The following is a 14348-nucleotide window of genomic DNA, read 5'->3' on the forward strand; positions in this document are numbered from 1 at the left end:
TTAAATAAAATACCCTTTGCTTATAACTTAAAAAATCAATACACAACTAATCCTTGCACAGGGCTCTGGGTGGAGAAAGAAAGGCAGGGAAACGGGAGGTCGGGGGGGAATCTTAAGGCCTCTACCTGGAGCCTGGGAAAGCCCACTAGCTCCAGGCTCCTGCGGCCTGTCAGACCCTGCCCCCATCAGCTTTTTTCCTTTTGCCTGGCTCAGCCTCTTCTGGCTTCACCCCTCCCCACGTTCCCCACTCCAGGATCACCATCAGGACGTATTTCTGGCATCTAAAGAAGGGAACAGGGACAGCTTCCTGGACATCACCTCAGAAGGCAGGCCCCTTCCAGTGACAGGACAACTTCCTCATATGGAAGGGGAGCCCCACAAGAGATGAGATGGGGAGGAGCCTCCTAACACACTCTACAGGAGGGGCAAGGCTTGTAGGCAGCACGAAAGGGGAGGGTCGAGCTAAAGAAAGAGTGGGGCTTAGCTTCTCTGCAAGCAGATGGCCAGGCAGGGACAGAGTCCTCCACTCTGAGCAGGAACCGCTGGAGGTCCCTCTGCTGGGACACCCCCACCTACCCTCACCCAACCGAGGTCACCCTCTTCCTTCCATCCCTCAGGGGAGGGCAAATGCCAGGCACCAAGGGTGAGGAACTACATCAGTTCTGGAGCAAGGGCTCTTGGCTGCCTTGAAGGCCTGCCTGGGGTGACAGATGAGAGTGGACTACTGAACTTTACTTTTATAAAGACCAAGAGTTAAGGACTGAATCAGAGCTAGAGAGGGAAGGGCTTACTTCCACTCCCTGACCAAATCCCTTTCTCTCATTTTAGAGGAAGACTTCCTTGCTCAACCTCCACGTCTGGCTCCCTCCTCCACCCCACAGTTCTGGCTGGAAGCTGTCGCCCATTCTGGCCCTCTTCCCTTCTTCCCTCGTGGCTCCATCACACTGGGTCTGGAAGGCTTAATAAGGAGGCACATCAGAGACATTATTTCTGCGGTGACAACCCTCCCAGCCAGATAGAAACTCCTCCCTTAGGGGGACCCCCAGCCTCTGCTACCCCATCTCAGCTCTCCCTCCGGAAACCCCGGGGTAAAGCACTCTAGGGGGGATGACAGGGACCCGGGCCGCAGCGCGGCTCCAGAGGCCCTTTTATGTCCGGGTTCCCAGGCGCTAACGACGTGTCCAGACAGCTACCCCCAGCGCCCGGGGCGGCCCCACTCCTCTCTGCTCCGGGGACGCGCCGTATCCTCCACCCTATCCCCTCGGCCCTCCAGCCGCCGTTGGGGTAGTCCACCCCAACCCCCCAGCCCAGGGGCGTGAAGTGAAAGAGCGAGGAAGGGGAGAACTGATGGGCACGCGCAGCTCCTCCCCGCCCAGTCAAACGCGTCCGTCCTGTCCAGCCCCAGAGACTAAGAGACCCCTAAGCGACCCGGCTCCCTGACCCCCGCACCACTTTCCCTCCCTCTCCATAAATAACCACCTTCTCTTACTCAAGCCACCCCCCCCCAAGGGCATCAGGCCAGAGGGCTCTCTGCTGATGGCCCCAGGGGAGACCAACGGGGAGGCGGGACGGGGAGGCGGGACGAGGAGCTCAGCTGCAGGGAGCCGCGCTGCCCTCGGCCTCGCGCTTGCCTTTGCCCCCGGGGGGCTCCGCTCCGCCGGCCTTGCCCTCTCCCGCCGCCGCCCCGGCAGCCTCCTCTTTGGCGCCCTCGTGGGTTTTCATGTGTTTGGCCAGGTGGTCGCTGCGCATGAAGACTCGGCTGCAGACTGCGCAGGGGAACTTCTTGGTGCCGGTGTGGGTCTGGAGGCGGCGCTGCAGCTCGTCGGAGCGCGTGAAGCGCTTGCCGCAGAAGAGCCAGTTGCACACGAAGGGGCGGTCGCCGCTGTGCCAGCGCAAGTGTGCCTTCAGGTGCGATGTCTTGGCGTAGGCTTTCCCACAGCCCGGGATGTGGCAATTGTGCAAATGCTTCTTCTTGCCCCCATCGGGCCCGCACGGAGCCCCCAGTCGCTCCGCCTCCAGGCAGTTGGGGCAGCGGCACACGGTCTGGCCTGAGCTGCGGGGCGCTGACCGCCGGGAGCCTTTGGGCCGGGCCGCCCCATCCAGACTGGTATCCAGCCCCTGGGATTCCGGGGCGGCTGCTTCCAAGGCCTTCGCCCCGTCGGGAGGCCCGAGGAGGTGCTGCCCTCCGGCGGCTGGGAGGAGGTGGTGCGGGTGCGGGTGTGGGTGGGGCGGCTGGGCACAAAGCTGGTGGTCTCCGACGTAGCCCCCCAAGCCAGCCTGAAGCGCCCCGGGGTGGCCAGGTGAGGTCAGCGCGCCCTGAGTGTGGGGGAGGTCCATCCAGCTGGTACCCGGATGAAGGTCCCACCACGAGCCCTCCTCGGTGCCTGGGCGTGTCGGCCGGAACCACGATTCGTAATGGTGTGACACGTCCGGCTGCAGGAGCTTGGAAGAGGGTCCCGGGGCCAAGGGACTGTCGCTTTCCAGGTCCTCGCAGGTTACCCGAGAGGAGTAACAGTGGGCATGGCACTCAGTGAATGTTTTTGAATGAATTCATTAATTTTTAAACTGTGATTGATTGATTGATTGATTGATTTCCACAATGTATTTTCCTGTGTTGCCTACATAACTATAGTGAAACTCTGATTCTTATAAGGAACTCTTGGTGTTATGGGATGTTTAGGAAAGGCGGTGAGTTTAAGACGCTGTACTGACGCTACTAAAACCTCCTGGTGAAGGGACCTCATGAGCCTGCTCTCCGGTGTGCTGGCAAAAGAAAAACTGACCCTCGGTGCTCTCTCCCCAAGGTAGGCATCAGCAAACTAACAAGGGAAAGGAAGGAGGCCGCTAAAGATAGGCATCTGCAGGAATTGCTAATCCAGCTCCAGACACAGCCTCAACACCTTCATTAACCCAAAATGAACTGTGTGAAACTGGATTTCTGAACCACAAGACAGGTAAGGGAGTCTTTTCCAAAGCCAGGTGTAGAAGAGCTCTTTACCTTGAGTCTAAAATCGCCTTCGGGCCATTGAACGTACCCACTCTCATTTGCTTGTGTCGTGAGAAATCACAGAATTTTTGAGCTGAAGGGGTGTAAAACCCACACTTCTTACTGAAGAGTAGTCAGCAAAGAAAGTATATTGAATTAGGCTACAGCAATGTATTTTCTTTATATTTCTCACACTACAGCTGAACACAAACAACGTCTTTTTCCATACCTCAGAGCTTCCTATTGGCCACAGATAATTCACTTCAGAGATATATGCTTTTTGAAAAATAATGTTCTGGGTGGCTGGGGAGAGCCCTGTGGTGGGTGTTCAGGAATTCTTTCTGCTTTACCATTTAAAAGAGCTAATAATGGTTGGGGAAGCACCCACACCTTTTGCTCCCTGAAGAATTCGGTGCTAAACTTAGTTCTTTGCAGCTCTGTGTTGCATACATTTTAAGCAGTTAGGAACTTTGCACATGAGCAGGAATCAAAGTGAAATTCAAAAGTGGAACTTCATGGACCATTCGCATATTGGAGAGGCATCAGTGGGATTCCATGACAATGCTAATTTGAGTGTTTTTGCTTGGTGCCTTTTATTGCCCGTGCCAAAGATCAGTACTATGGAAAGCAGAGCGATTCATATATATGAGTTAAACAAGTCTCTTGGCCTCTTTGTACCTTAGTTTCCTCATTTGAAAAAAAAAAATAAATGGCTCTCAAGACATACTTTCCAGAATTCATCCTGGGCTTACACCCAGCTAACCAAGAACTGCATGGTGTTTTTACACACAGTTTTTTACATGTATTCATCTTCTATTCCACTTACAACTTGTGTAAAAACTGCATTCCATGCCAGGCCTGAAACGTTCCAAAGCTCAGTTCTGTGAGTAAATTGCAACCAAGATTTCTACAACAAAAGACACAAGCAAAAGAAGAATAAAAATATATATTCTTTCAGAACATTTATCCTTTGGCAATAATTCTAATTTATATATGATGAAACATAACAACACTACTCCCTCCATACGCTAAAGAAATCTCACTGTGGAAGATATTATGATTTATACTTTCATGATTATATATGTGGTGCATTAGATACAAAATAGTAAATGCTCATTAAATACTTGTGTTAAGTGATCTTTATTTCTCCAGAAAGGCAGCACTATCGACATTTTGGGCTGGATAATTCTTTGCTGTGGGAGGCTCTCCTGTACACTGTTGGACGTTTAGTAGCATCTCTGGCCTCTGTCCACTAGATGCCAGCAGCATATACAGTTCTGACAAGCAAAAATGTCTCCAGACGCTACCAAATGTCACCTGCGTGCAAAATCACCCTGGTTGAGAGCCACTGCTCTATAATGATTCACTCTGATCTGTGTAATACTTCTCACACTAATCTTTGCTAGAGACAAAAAGGATTTGCTACAAAATTTTAGTAGTAATCTTAATCATATTTCCAAATGAGTAACAAATTAATTTTATAAAAAATTAAGCTTTACAAAAATTCCAAATATAATGAAGTTATATTTGTAACTTAGATAAACTGCAAAAAAGGTAGTGGTTCAAATGTACGTCTTTCGATAGACTGTATTTTACTGCAGCATAAATCTCTAGGAAAAGGAAAAGGAGAATATTGCCTCAATTAGCTATTAGATATCTAATTAGTAGGAATAACTAGTAGAGGTTAGAATGATAATAACAAATAAGAAGCTTTGGTCTAAACTCCAAACCTTAGGAATTATTATTTGAACCTTCCAGAGCCCCTAGCCCTGCCTTCACCTCTCTTAAGAGTCTCACCTTCAGGATCTTCATAAATTAAATATACAACTATAGATCTTGATAGATTTTGGAGGTAATCTTTCCTGAGAGCAGAAGCATTGATTAGATGCCACCTTTTGTGGTCTCATCAAATTCTAGATTATGAGCTCAAAGTTTTTATCTCTATATATCATTATAATTTCTAATATTAAAAGGAATATTCTTATATTTACACACTTCCCAGTAGAGTTCTGTTTTTCTAGGCCAATTCACTACCAGAAGAAATAAAAGATACCCTTTCACACAACTTGAAAGGAAGTTACTCCTCTCATTAATATGTAGCTTTAATTCAGTATTACACTTTCTATCATATTGACTTTTATTCGAAAATACCTACTCTTGACTATAGCTGACTATCTTATTTCCATTGATTCCAGCTTAGTCTCTCATTTCACCTGGATGGGTATAACTGTCTTCTGACTGGTGTTTCCATCTCTACCCTCTCCCTTTCTAAGCCATCCTCCACGCGATCACCAGATTAACTCTCCGGAAGTGGTCTTCAAATACCAGCATCACTTGTGAACTTCTTGAAGATACGAATAGTCAGCCCTACTCTGGACCTCTGGAATCAGTAACTATGGGAGTGGAGCTTGTGTTTTCACAAGCCCTCCAAGTGGTTGGTTCTGTTGCAGGCTAATGCTTGTGCTAAAGCACTGCTGTGGTAACATGGTAGCTTGGCATGGTATCCCTGGCTTGGCCTCCAAAGCCCTAGATGATGTGGCTCTAAGCTCCTACTCTTCCCACTTGTACTCTACAGGTACTCAGAGTATTTTTCCTGTGCTTTGCCTTTCTCCCACTTTCCTGTTGCAAGCTTATTCTTCCCAAGATGTCCGTCATTGATACCCAATGGCCCTTCGAGGTCCCGTTTAAACAGCATTGCTCTAGTAACATCTTCCCTGATCCAATTTGAAGTCTTTTTTCCCTCTTTTGTGCTCCAATACCAACTTATAGCTCTCATTGCCCATACTCATTTCTTTCTTTAAATATAGCTGTTTTTGCAACCCATTTCCTCTGAGCAGAAACTCCTTCAAAGTATGGACTAGATCCTGCTTATGTGCATCGTCTATCATGTTTAAAGCCAACGCGTGGACATAAAGCAAACTCAAATATTTATAAAATCAACAAATAGCTGGGGAGTGGATAGAAGGAGGAAACGACTGTTTTAAAAGAAATGTAGTTTTATTACTTCATGGTGCCTCCACAGCACTTTGTCGTTATGGTTTGAGCTTATATGTTTACTTTCCCTGTGAGATCATGAGTTGCTAAAAGGAGTCCTGTCTTACCCGTCTTTGTGTTTACAACACTAGGCATAGTGCTGATCAGCATATTCTTTTTTCGCTTTTTTATTGATTGGCAGTTTTTTTTTTAAAGAATGAGAATACTTATTCTTTTTTAAAGAATGAGAATACTTATCCAAATACCAAATACTATTTGGCGCCTGAGATTCTTTTCAAACCTCCACTGCTCAGATGCTGAGCAGTCAGACTCACAAGGATTAATGGGAGGTGAAGGCTGCTTCTGGTGTGATGTACGGGGTGGGGGTCGGGAGGTTGCCATTGGACGTCATTCCGGAAGCAAACATCAAGACTGTGTGGTGATAAACATGAGTCCCCGAGGTGGCTGGCCTGAAAGCCGGTTCACATCCTGAACTTCCCCAGCTGCCCGCTTGGGGGCAGGACCGGGCAGAACAGCACAGCCCCAGGCTGCAGTCCCCAGGCTGCAGGTTCCTCGGTCACTTTCCCATTCCTGACTTCACTCACCCACCCTAGAGGGATTCTATTCCCACTTCCCAGGAGAGGAGAGGGTGGCTCAGAGACGTTGCCCAGGGGTCAGGCCAGATGTTTTGATTTCCCGAACTCCCTCTCAGCCCCTCCAGGACTGTCCTGCCAGGGGTGCCAGAACTGAGGGGTCAGAGGTGGCCTCGGGCTCCATTGCGGGGGGGGGTGGGGGTGGGGGGTGGGGGGTGGGGAGTGGCGGCAGCCAGGCAGCATTGCCGGTCAGAGCGAGCGAGTGAGAGGCATGAGAGCCGCACCAAAGGCCCCCGATAAGAATGCAGGTCAGCGGGAGGAGCTGCAAGGGGAGGAGGGGCAGTCCCAGCCCTGCCCAGACAGGCCCAGCCGCCCCCACAGCTGCCCTCCTCGCCCTGGGGGCAGCAATGGGGGAGAGCAGGAGAGGACTCGCCAGGCTCCTGGGGTCTAAGTCCCCCAGAACCAGGAAGACAAAAGAGGAGCCCCAGGGAGCGGGGTGGGCCTGAGGTCACCGTAACACGCCTGGCCCTCCGCCACCCAGGCAGACAGAAACAAACGTATGGCCCCCTCAACTGGTCTGCTTTCCTCTGTAACCCCTAAATCATTCTGATGCCCCCATTTAAGAAACTTTGTGACCCCAGACTCTCCCAAACAAGTGGTGGAATGGGCCAGCCTGGGTACCAGATTTGGCTCTGAGAAATTGGGTTAGGGTTAGAGTGGGGGGAAATAGGAATCCCACTGGGGTAGATGACAATTTTGGCCAAGATGTAGGATGGAAAGGTGAAAGAACGTAATAACCTACTCTGCCCCCTTGGAGCCAAAAACTGATCCTCTGTCAACTTTCCTAGGTTTGGGGCCCTGGAGCCATGAGGCTTTTACTCATCTGACGTGTGTTAGGCACCAACTGTGCACCAGGCGTTTGAGCAGCCTGGGAAAGTGTGCATTTGTGCATATCCGGGGGTGCCCGATGGGTCCAGTGAGGAACTTCTGTGCACACCGTGGTTGTGTAACTGCGGCAGGTCTCTAGCTGGGAGTTGCACTAGGAACCTTTCCCTCATGCTTTTCAGCTGGGCGGGAGCCCATCGGATATCTCGGCTGCCTTTCATCACCTTGTCCCTGATAGGGATCATCCTGGGTGGAGAAATCGCTGTCAGTCACCCCCACCTCTCTCAGAGCCAGAAGGCCTGATTGACAGGCACACACCCACGAGGGTGGGGTGAGGGGGCCAAGGGGCTGGCCATCTCTGGGAAGGCAGGGAACCGGCATTCTTGGCAGGGGAGGCGAAAGAGGGGGCTTCCATGTGGAAGAAGAAGGAAATATCTAGAACCTTTTCATCTCCACAGGAGAAGACCAGGGAGGGACAGTCAGCCCAGCTATCAACCCCGAGGGAGCGCCACCCTCCTTCTGCATCAACAACCTCCGGGCAGGATCAGACCCTTCAACAATCAGCTCAGCTCTGCCCCCAAACAAAGGGAGGTGAGGCTGCCCAGGGCTGCAGGATCAAAGAGAAGTGTCCACCCCACCCTGCAGCCAGCCTGGTCCTTGCTGCTGAGAGACCATGAGTCAAAAAGGAAACCGGAGCTGGAAGACAAATGAAGCAGTGGTGTGGTTGATGACTTTATTATGGCATAAAAAACACAGGCTGCTTCTTCCTCCTCCTCCCCCCCCCCAAAATGGGTTCACAGCACTTAAAGAAAAAAAAATCCTACATTTCTCCTCTAGGGGGCTGCCTAGAAGGGGGCAGACAGCCAAGCAACCTAGATCTATAAAAGAGGGGAGCAAAAGAAAACCTATCCAAAGCCCTCACCAGCACACCTGAGAGCTCGGGGCCTCCATGGGAATATCCGTGCTGTCCTCTCCCCAACGTACATTTGGGAGTTCCCCTGAGGATGGTCACTGGGAAAGGCTGTCCTAGTGGCAAAGGGAGAGGTGGCTGGTTTCCTCAGCTGGAGGAAAACGGCATCTCACACCCACAGCGCCCTCCCTCTCTCCCCCTCATCCACCTGGCCAGGCAACCTGCAGGCACTGCCAACTCTCTTCTGCCCCCAGCCCTCTCAGCAAGGAAAGGGACCTCTGGTCGGATTAGCAGGAGGTAGGGGAAGAGGGAGCATAAAGAAAGGACATTACTTCTTAACCTACCCCAGGCCCATGCGTCCTTCAGGGAGAGTCACCCCATCCCTCTTAAGAAGGGCTCTCTTCTACACAAACATATTCCCACCCAGATCCCAGCCCCACTTCCCAATAGCACCCAGTCCTTGGACTGATATCCCCAAGGAAGGAAGAGATGCCGTGGGCCTAGGCTCCAGGACCTTGGCTGGGGTGAACAAGATGGGGTCTCCCTGGCTGGAGACCCCAGGCTCAGTAGAGAAACACACACACACACACACACAGAAACACACACATGCATGGGTACACACAACATGAACACACATGTCCTAATATTAAATAAAATACCCTTTGCTTATAACTTAAAAAATCAATACACAACTAATCCTTGCACAGGGCTCTGGGTGGAGAAAGAAAGGCAGGGAAACGGGAGGTCGGGGGGAATCTTAAGGCCTCTACCTGGAGCCTGGGAAAGCCCACTAGCTCCAGGCTCCTGCGGCCTGTCAGACCCTGCCCCCATCAGCTTTTTTCCTTTTGCCTGGCTCAGCCTCTTCTGGCTTCACCCCTCCCCACGTTCCCCACTCCAGGATCACCATCAGGACGTATTTCTGGCATCTAAAGAAGGGAACAGGGACAGCTTCCTGGACATCACCTCAGAAGGCAGGCCCCTTCCAGTGACAGGACAACTTCCTCATATGGAAGGGGAGCCCCACAAGAGATGAGATGGGGAGGAGCCTCCTAACACACTCTACAGGAGGGGCAAGGCTTGTAGGCAGCACGAAAGGGGAGGGTCGAGCTAAAGAAAGAGTGGGGCTTAGCTTCTCTGCAAGCAGATGGCCAGGCAGGGACAGAGTCCTCCACTCTGAGCAGGAACCGCTGGAGGTCCCTCTGCTGGGACACCCCCACCTACCCTCACCCAACCGAGGTCACCCTCTTCCTTCCATCCCTCAGGGGAGGGCAAATGCCAGGCACCAAGGGTGAGGAACTACATCAGTTCTGGAGCAAGGGCTCTTGGCTGCCTTGAAGGCCTGCCTGGGGTGACAGATGAGAGTGGACTACTGAACTTTACTTTTATAAAGACCAAGAGTTAAGGACTGAATCAGAGCTAGAGAGGGAAGGGCTTACTTCCACTCCCTGACCAAATCCCTTTCTCTCATTTTAGAGGAAGACTTCCTTGCTCAACCTCCACGTCTGGCTCCCTCCTCCACCCCACAGTTCTGGCTGGAAGCTGTCGCCCATTCTGGCCCTCTTCCCTTCTTCCCTCGTGGCTCCATCACACTGGGTCTGGAAGGCTTAATAAGGAGGCACATCAGAGACATTATTTCTGCGGTGACAACCCTCCCAGCCAGATAGAAACTCCTCCCTTAGGGGGACCCCCAGCCTCTGCTACCCCATCTCAGCTCTCCCTCCGGAAACCCCGGGGTAAAGCACTCTAGGGGGGATGACAGGGACCCGGGCCGCAGCGCGGCTCCAGAGGCCCTTTTATGTCTGGGTTCCCAGGCGCTAACGACGTGTCCAGACAGCTACCCCCAGCGCCCGGGGCGGCCCCACTCCTCTCTGCTCCGGGGACGCGCCGTATCCTCCACCCTATCCCCTCGGCCCTCCAGCCGCCGTTGGGGTAGTCCACCCCAACCCCCCAGCCCAGGGGCGTGAAGTGAAAGAGCGAGGAAGGGGAGAACTGATGGGCACGCGCAGCTCCTCCCCGCCCAGTCAAACGCGTCCGTCCTGTCCAGCCCCAGAGACTAAGAGACCCCTAAGCGACCCGGCTCCCTGACCCCCGCACCACTTTCCCTCCCTCTCCATAAATAACCACCTTCTCTTACTCAAGCCACCCCCCCCCAAGGGCATCAGGCCAGAGGGCTCTCTGCTGATGGCCCCAGGGGAGACCAACGGGGAGGCGGGACGGGGAGGCGGGACGAGGAGCTCAGCTGCAGGGAGCCGCGCTGCCCTCGGCCTCGCGCTTGCCTTTGCCCCCGGGGGGCTCCGCTCCGCCGGCCTTGCCCTCTCCCGCCGCCGCCCCGGCAGCCTCCTCTTTGGCGCCCTCGTGGGTTTTCATGTGTTTGGCCAGGTGGTCGCTGCGCATGAAGACTCGGCTGCAGACTGCGCAGGGGAACTTCTTGGTGCCGGTGTGGGTCTGGAGGCGGCGCTGCAGCTCGTCGGAGCGCGTGAAGCGCTTGCCGCAGAAGAGCCAGTTGCACACGAAGGGGCGGTCGCCGCTGTGCCAGCGCAAGTGTGCCTTCAGGTGCGATGTCTTGGCGTAGGCTTTCCCACAGCCCGGGATGTGGCAATTGTGCAAATGCTTCTTCTTGCCCCCATCGGGCCCGCACGGAGCCCCCAGTCGCTCCGCCTCCAGGCAGTTGGGGCAGCGGCACACGGTCTGGCCTGAGCTGCGGGGCGCTGACCGCCGGGAGCCTTTGGGCCGGGCCGCCCCATCCAGACTGGTATCCAGCCCCTGGGATTCCGGGGCGGCTGCTTCCAAGGCCTTCGCCCCGTCGGGAGGCCCGAGGAGGTGCTGCCCTCCGGCGGCTGGGAGGAGGTGGTGCGGGTGCGGGTGTGGGTGGGGCGGCTGGGCACAAAGCTGGTGGTCTCCGACGTAGCCCCCCAAGCCAGCCTGAAGCGCCCCGGGGTGGCCAGGTGAGGTCAGCGCGCCCTGAGTGTGGGGGAGGTCCATCCAGCTGGTACCCGGATGAAGGTCCCACCACGAGCCCTCCTCGGTGCCTGGGCGTGTCGGCCGGAACCACGATTCGTAATGGTGTGACACGTCCGGCTGCAGGAGCTTGGAAGAGGGTCCCGGGGCCAAGGGACTGTCGCTTTCCAGGTCCTCGCAGGTTACCCGAGAGGAGTAACAGTGGGCATGGCACTCAGTGAATGTTTTTGAATGAATTCATTAATTTTTAAACTGTGATTGATTGATTGATTGATTGATTTCCACAATGTATTTTCCTGTGTTGCCTACATAACTATAGTGAAACTCTGATTCTTATAAGGAACTCTTGGTGTTATGGGATGTTTAGGAAAGGCGGTGAGTTTAAGACGCTGTACTGACGCTACTAAAACCTCCTGGTGAAGGGACCTCATGAGCCTGCTCTCCGGTGTGCTGGCAAAAGAAAAACTGACCCTCGGTGCTCTCTCCCCAAGGTAGGCATCAGCAAACTAACAAGGGAAAGGAAGGAGGCCGCTAAAGATAGGCATCTGCAGGAATTGCTAATCCAGCTCCAGACACAGCCTCAACACCTTCATTAACCCAAAATGAACTGTGTGAAACTGGATTTCTGAACCACAAGACAGGTAAGGGAGTCTTTTCCAAAGCCAGGTGTAGAAGAGCTCTTTACCTTGAGTCTAAAATCGCCTTCGGGCCATTGAACGTACCCACTCTCATTTGCTTGTGTCGTGAGAAATCACAGAATTTTTGAGCTGAAGGGGTGTAAAACCCACACTTCTTACTGAAGAGTAGTCAGCAAAGAAAGTATATTGAATTAGGCTACAGCAATGTATTTTCTTTATATTTCTCACACTACAGCTGAACACAAACAACGTCTTTTTCCATACCTCAGAGCTTCCTATTGGCCACAGATAATTCACTTCAGAGATATATGCTTTTTGAAAAATAATGTTCTGGGTGGCTGGGGAGAGCCCTGTGGTGGGTGTTCAGGAATTCTTTCTGCTTTACCATTTAAAAGAGCTAATAATGGTTGGGGAAGCACCCACACCTTTTGCTCCCTGAAGAATTCGGTGCTAAACTTAGTTCTTTGCAGCTCTGTGTTGCATACATTTTAAGCAGTTAGGAACTTTGCACATGAGCAGGAATCAAAGTGAAATTCAAAAGTGGAACTTCATGGACCATTCGCATATTGGAGAGGCATCAGTGGGATTCCATGACAATGCTAATTTGAGTGTTTTTGCTTGGTGCCTTTTATTGCCCGTGCCAAAGATCAGTACTATGGAAAGCAGAGCGATTCATATATTTGAGTTAAACAAGTCTCTTGGCCTCTTTGTACCTTAGTTTCCTCATTTGAAAAAAAAAAATAAATGGCTCTCAAGACATACTTTCCAGAATTCATCCTGGGCTTACACCCAGCTAACCAAGAACTGCATGGTGTTTTTACACACAGTTTTTTACATGTATTCATCTTCTATTCCACTTACAACTTGTGTAAAAACTGCATTCCATGCCAGGCCTGAAACGTTCCAAAGCTCAGTTCTGTGAGTAAATTGCAACCAAGATTTCTACAACAAAAGACACAAGCAAAAGAAGAATAAAAATATATATTCTTTCAGAACATTTATCCTTTGGCAATAATTCTAATTTATATATGATGAAACATAACAACACTACTCCCTCCATACGCTAAAGAAATCTCACTGTGGAAGATATTATGATTTATACTTTCATGATTATATATGTGGTGCATTAGATACAAAATAGTAAATGCTCATTAAATACTTGTGTTAAGTGATCTTTATTTCTCCAGAAAGGCAGCACTATCGACATTTTGGGCTGGATAATTCTTTGCTGTGGGAGGCTCTCCTGTACACTGTTGGACGTTTAGTAGCATCTCTGGCCTCTGTCCACTAGATGCCAGCAGCATATACAGTTCTGACAAGCAAAAATGTCTCCAGACGCTACCAAATGTCACCTGCGTGCAAAATCACCCTGGTTGAGAGCCACTGCTCTATAATGATTCACTCTGATCTGTGTAATACTTCTCACACTAATCTTTGCTAGAGACAAAAAGGATTTGCTACAAAATTTTAGTAGTAATCTTAATCATATTTCCAAATGAGTAACAAATTAATTTTATAAAAAATTAAGCTTTACAAAAATTCCAAATATAATGAAGTTATATTTGTAACTTAGATAAACTGCAAAAAAGGTAGTGGTTCAAATGTACGTCTTTCGATAGACTGTATTTTACTGCAGCATAAATCTCTAGGAAAAGGAAAAGGAGAATATTGCCTCAATTAGCTATTAGATATCTAATTAGTAGGAATAACTAGTAGAGGTTAGAATGATAATAACAAATAAGAAGCTTTGGTCTAAACTCCAAACCTTAGGAATTATTATTTGAACCTTCCAGAGCCCCTAGCCCTGCCTTCACCTCTCTTAAGAGTCTCACCTTCAGGATCTTCATAAATTAAATATACAACTATAGATCTTGATAGATTTTGGAGGTAATCTTTCCTGAGAGCAGAAGCATTGATTAGATGCCACCTTTTGTGGTCTCATCAAATTCTAGATTATGAGCTCAAAGTTTTTATCTCTATATATCATTATAATTTCTAATATTAAAAGGAATATTCTTATATTTACACACTTCCCAGTAGAGTTCTGTTTTTCTAGGCCAATTCACTACCAGAAGAAATAAAAGATACCCTTTCACACAACTTGAAAGGAAGTTACTCCTCTCATTAATATGTAGCTTTAATTCAGTATTACACTTTCTATCATATTGACTTTTATTCGAAAATACCTACTCTTGACTATAGCTGACTATCTTATTTCCATTGATTCCAGCTTAGTCTCTCATTTCACCTGGATGGGTATAACTGTCTTCTGACTGGTGTTTCCATCTCTACCCTCTCCCTTTCTAAGCCATCCTCCACGCGATCACCAGATTAACTCTCCGGAAGTGGTCTTCAAATACCAGCATCACTTGTGAACTTCTTGAAGATACGAATAGTCAGCCCTA

General features: G+C 50.4%; 2 protein-coding genes across 2 annotated transcripts; both read right to left on the reverse strand.

Annotated features, from left to right (window-relative positions):
* Positions 1 to 1590: 1590 nt before the first annotated feature.
* LOC133083827 (transcription factor Sp6-like) lies at positions 1591 to 8702 on the reverse strand. The gene is made up of 4 exons (XM_061179819.1): positions 8692 to 8702; positions 7550 to 7683; positions 6837 to 6874; positions 1591 to 2526 (listed from the first exon to the last, which is right to left on the reverse strand). The coding sequence occupies exons 1-4, from the start codon at positions 8700 to 8702 to the stop codon at positions 1591 to 1593; spliced, it is 1119 nt and encodes a 372-aa protein (XP_061035802.1).
* A 1880-nt stretch (positions 8703 to 10582) lies between these two features.
* Positions 10583 to 11518, reverse strand: LOC133083828 (transcription factor Sp6-like; the record flags this gene model as incomplete). Its single annotated transcript, XM_061179820.1, has 1 exon — positions 10583 to 11518. A coding segment is annotated over one exon (936 nt), but the record flags the coding sequence as incomplete, so codon positions are not given.
* Positions 11519 to 14348: the final 2830 nt, after the last annotated feature.

This window comes from Eubalaena glacialis, unplaced genomic scaffold (assembly GCF_028564815.1).
Source record: "Eubalaena glacialis isolate mEubGla1 unplaced genomic scaffold, mEubGla1.1.hap2.+ XY scaffold_727, whole genome shotgun sequence".
NCBI lineage: Eukaryota > Metazoa > Chordata > Mammalia > Artiodactyla > Balaenidae > Eubalaena > Eubalaena glacialis.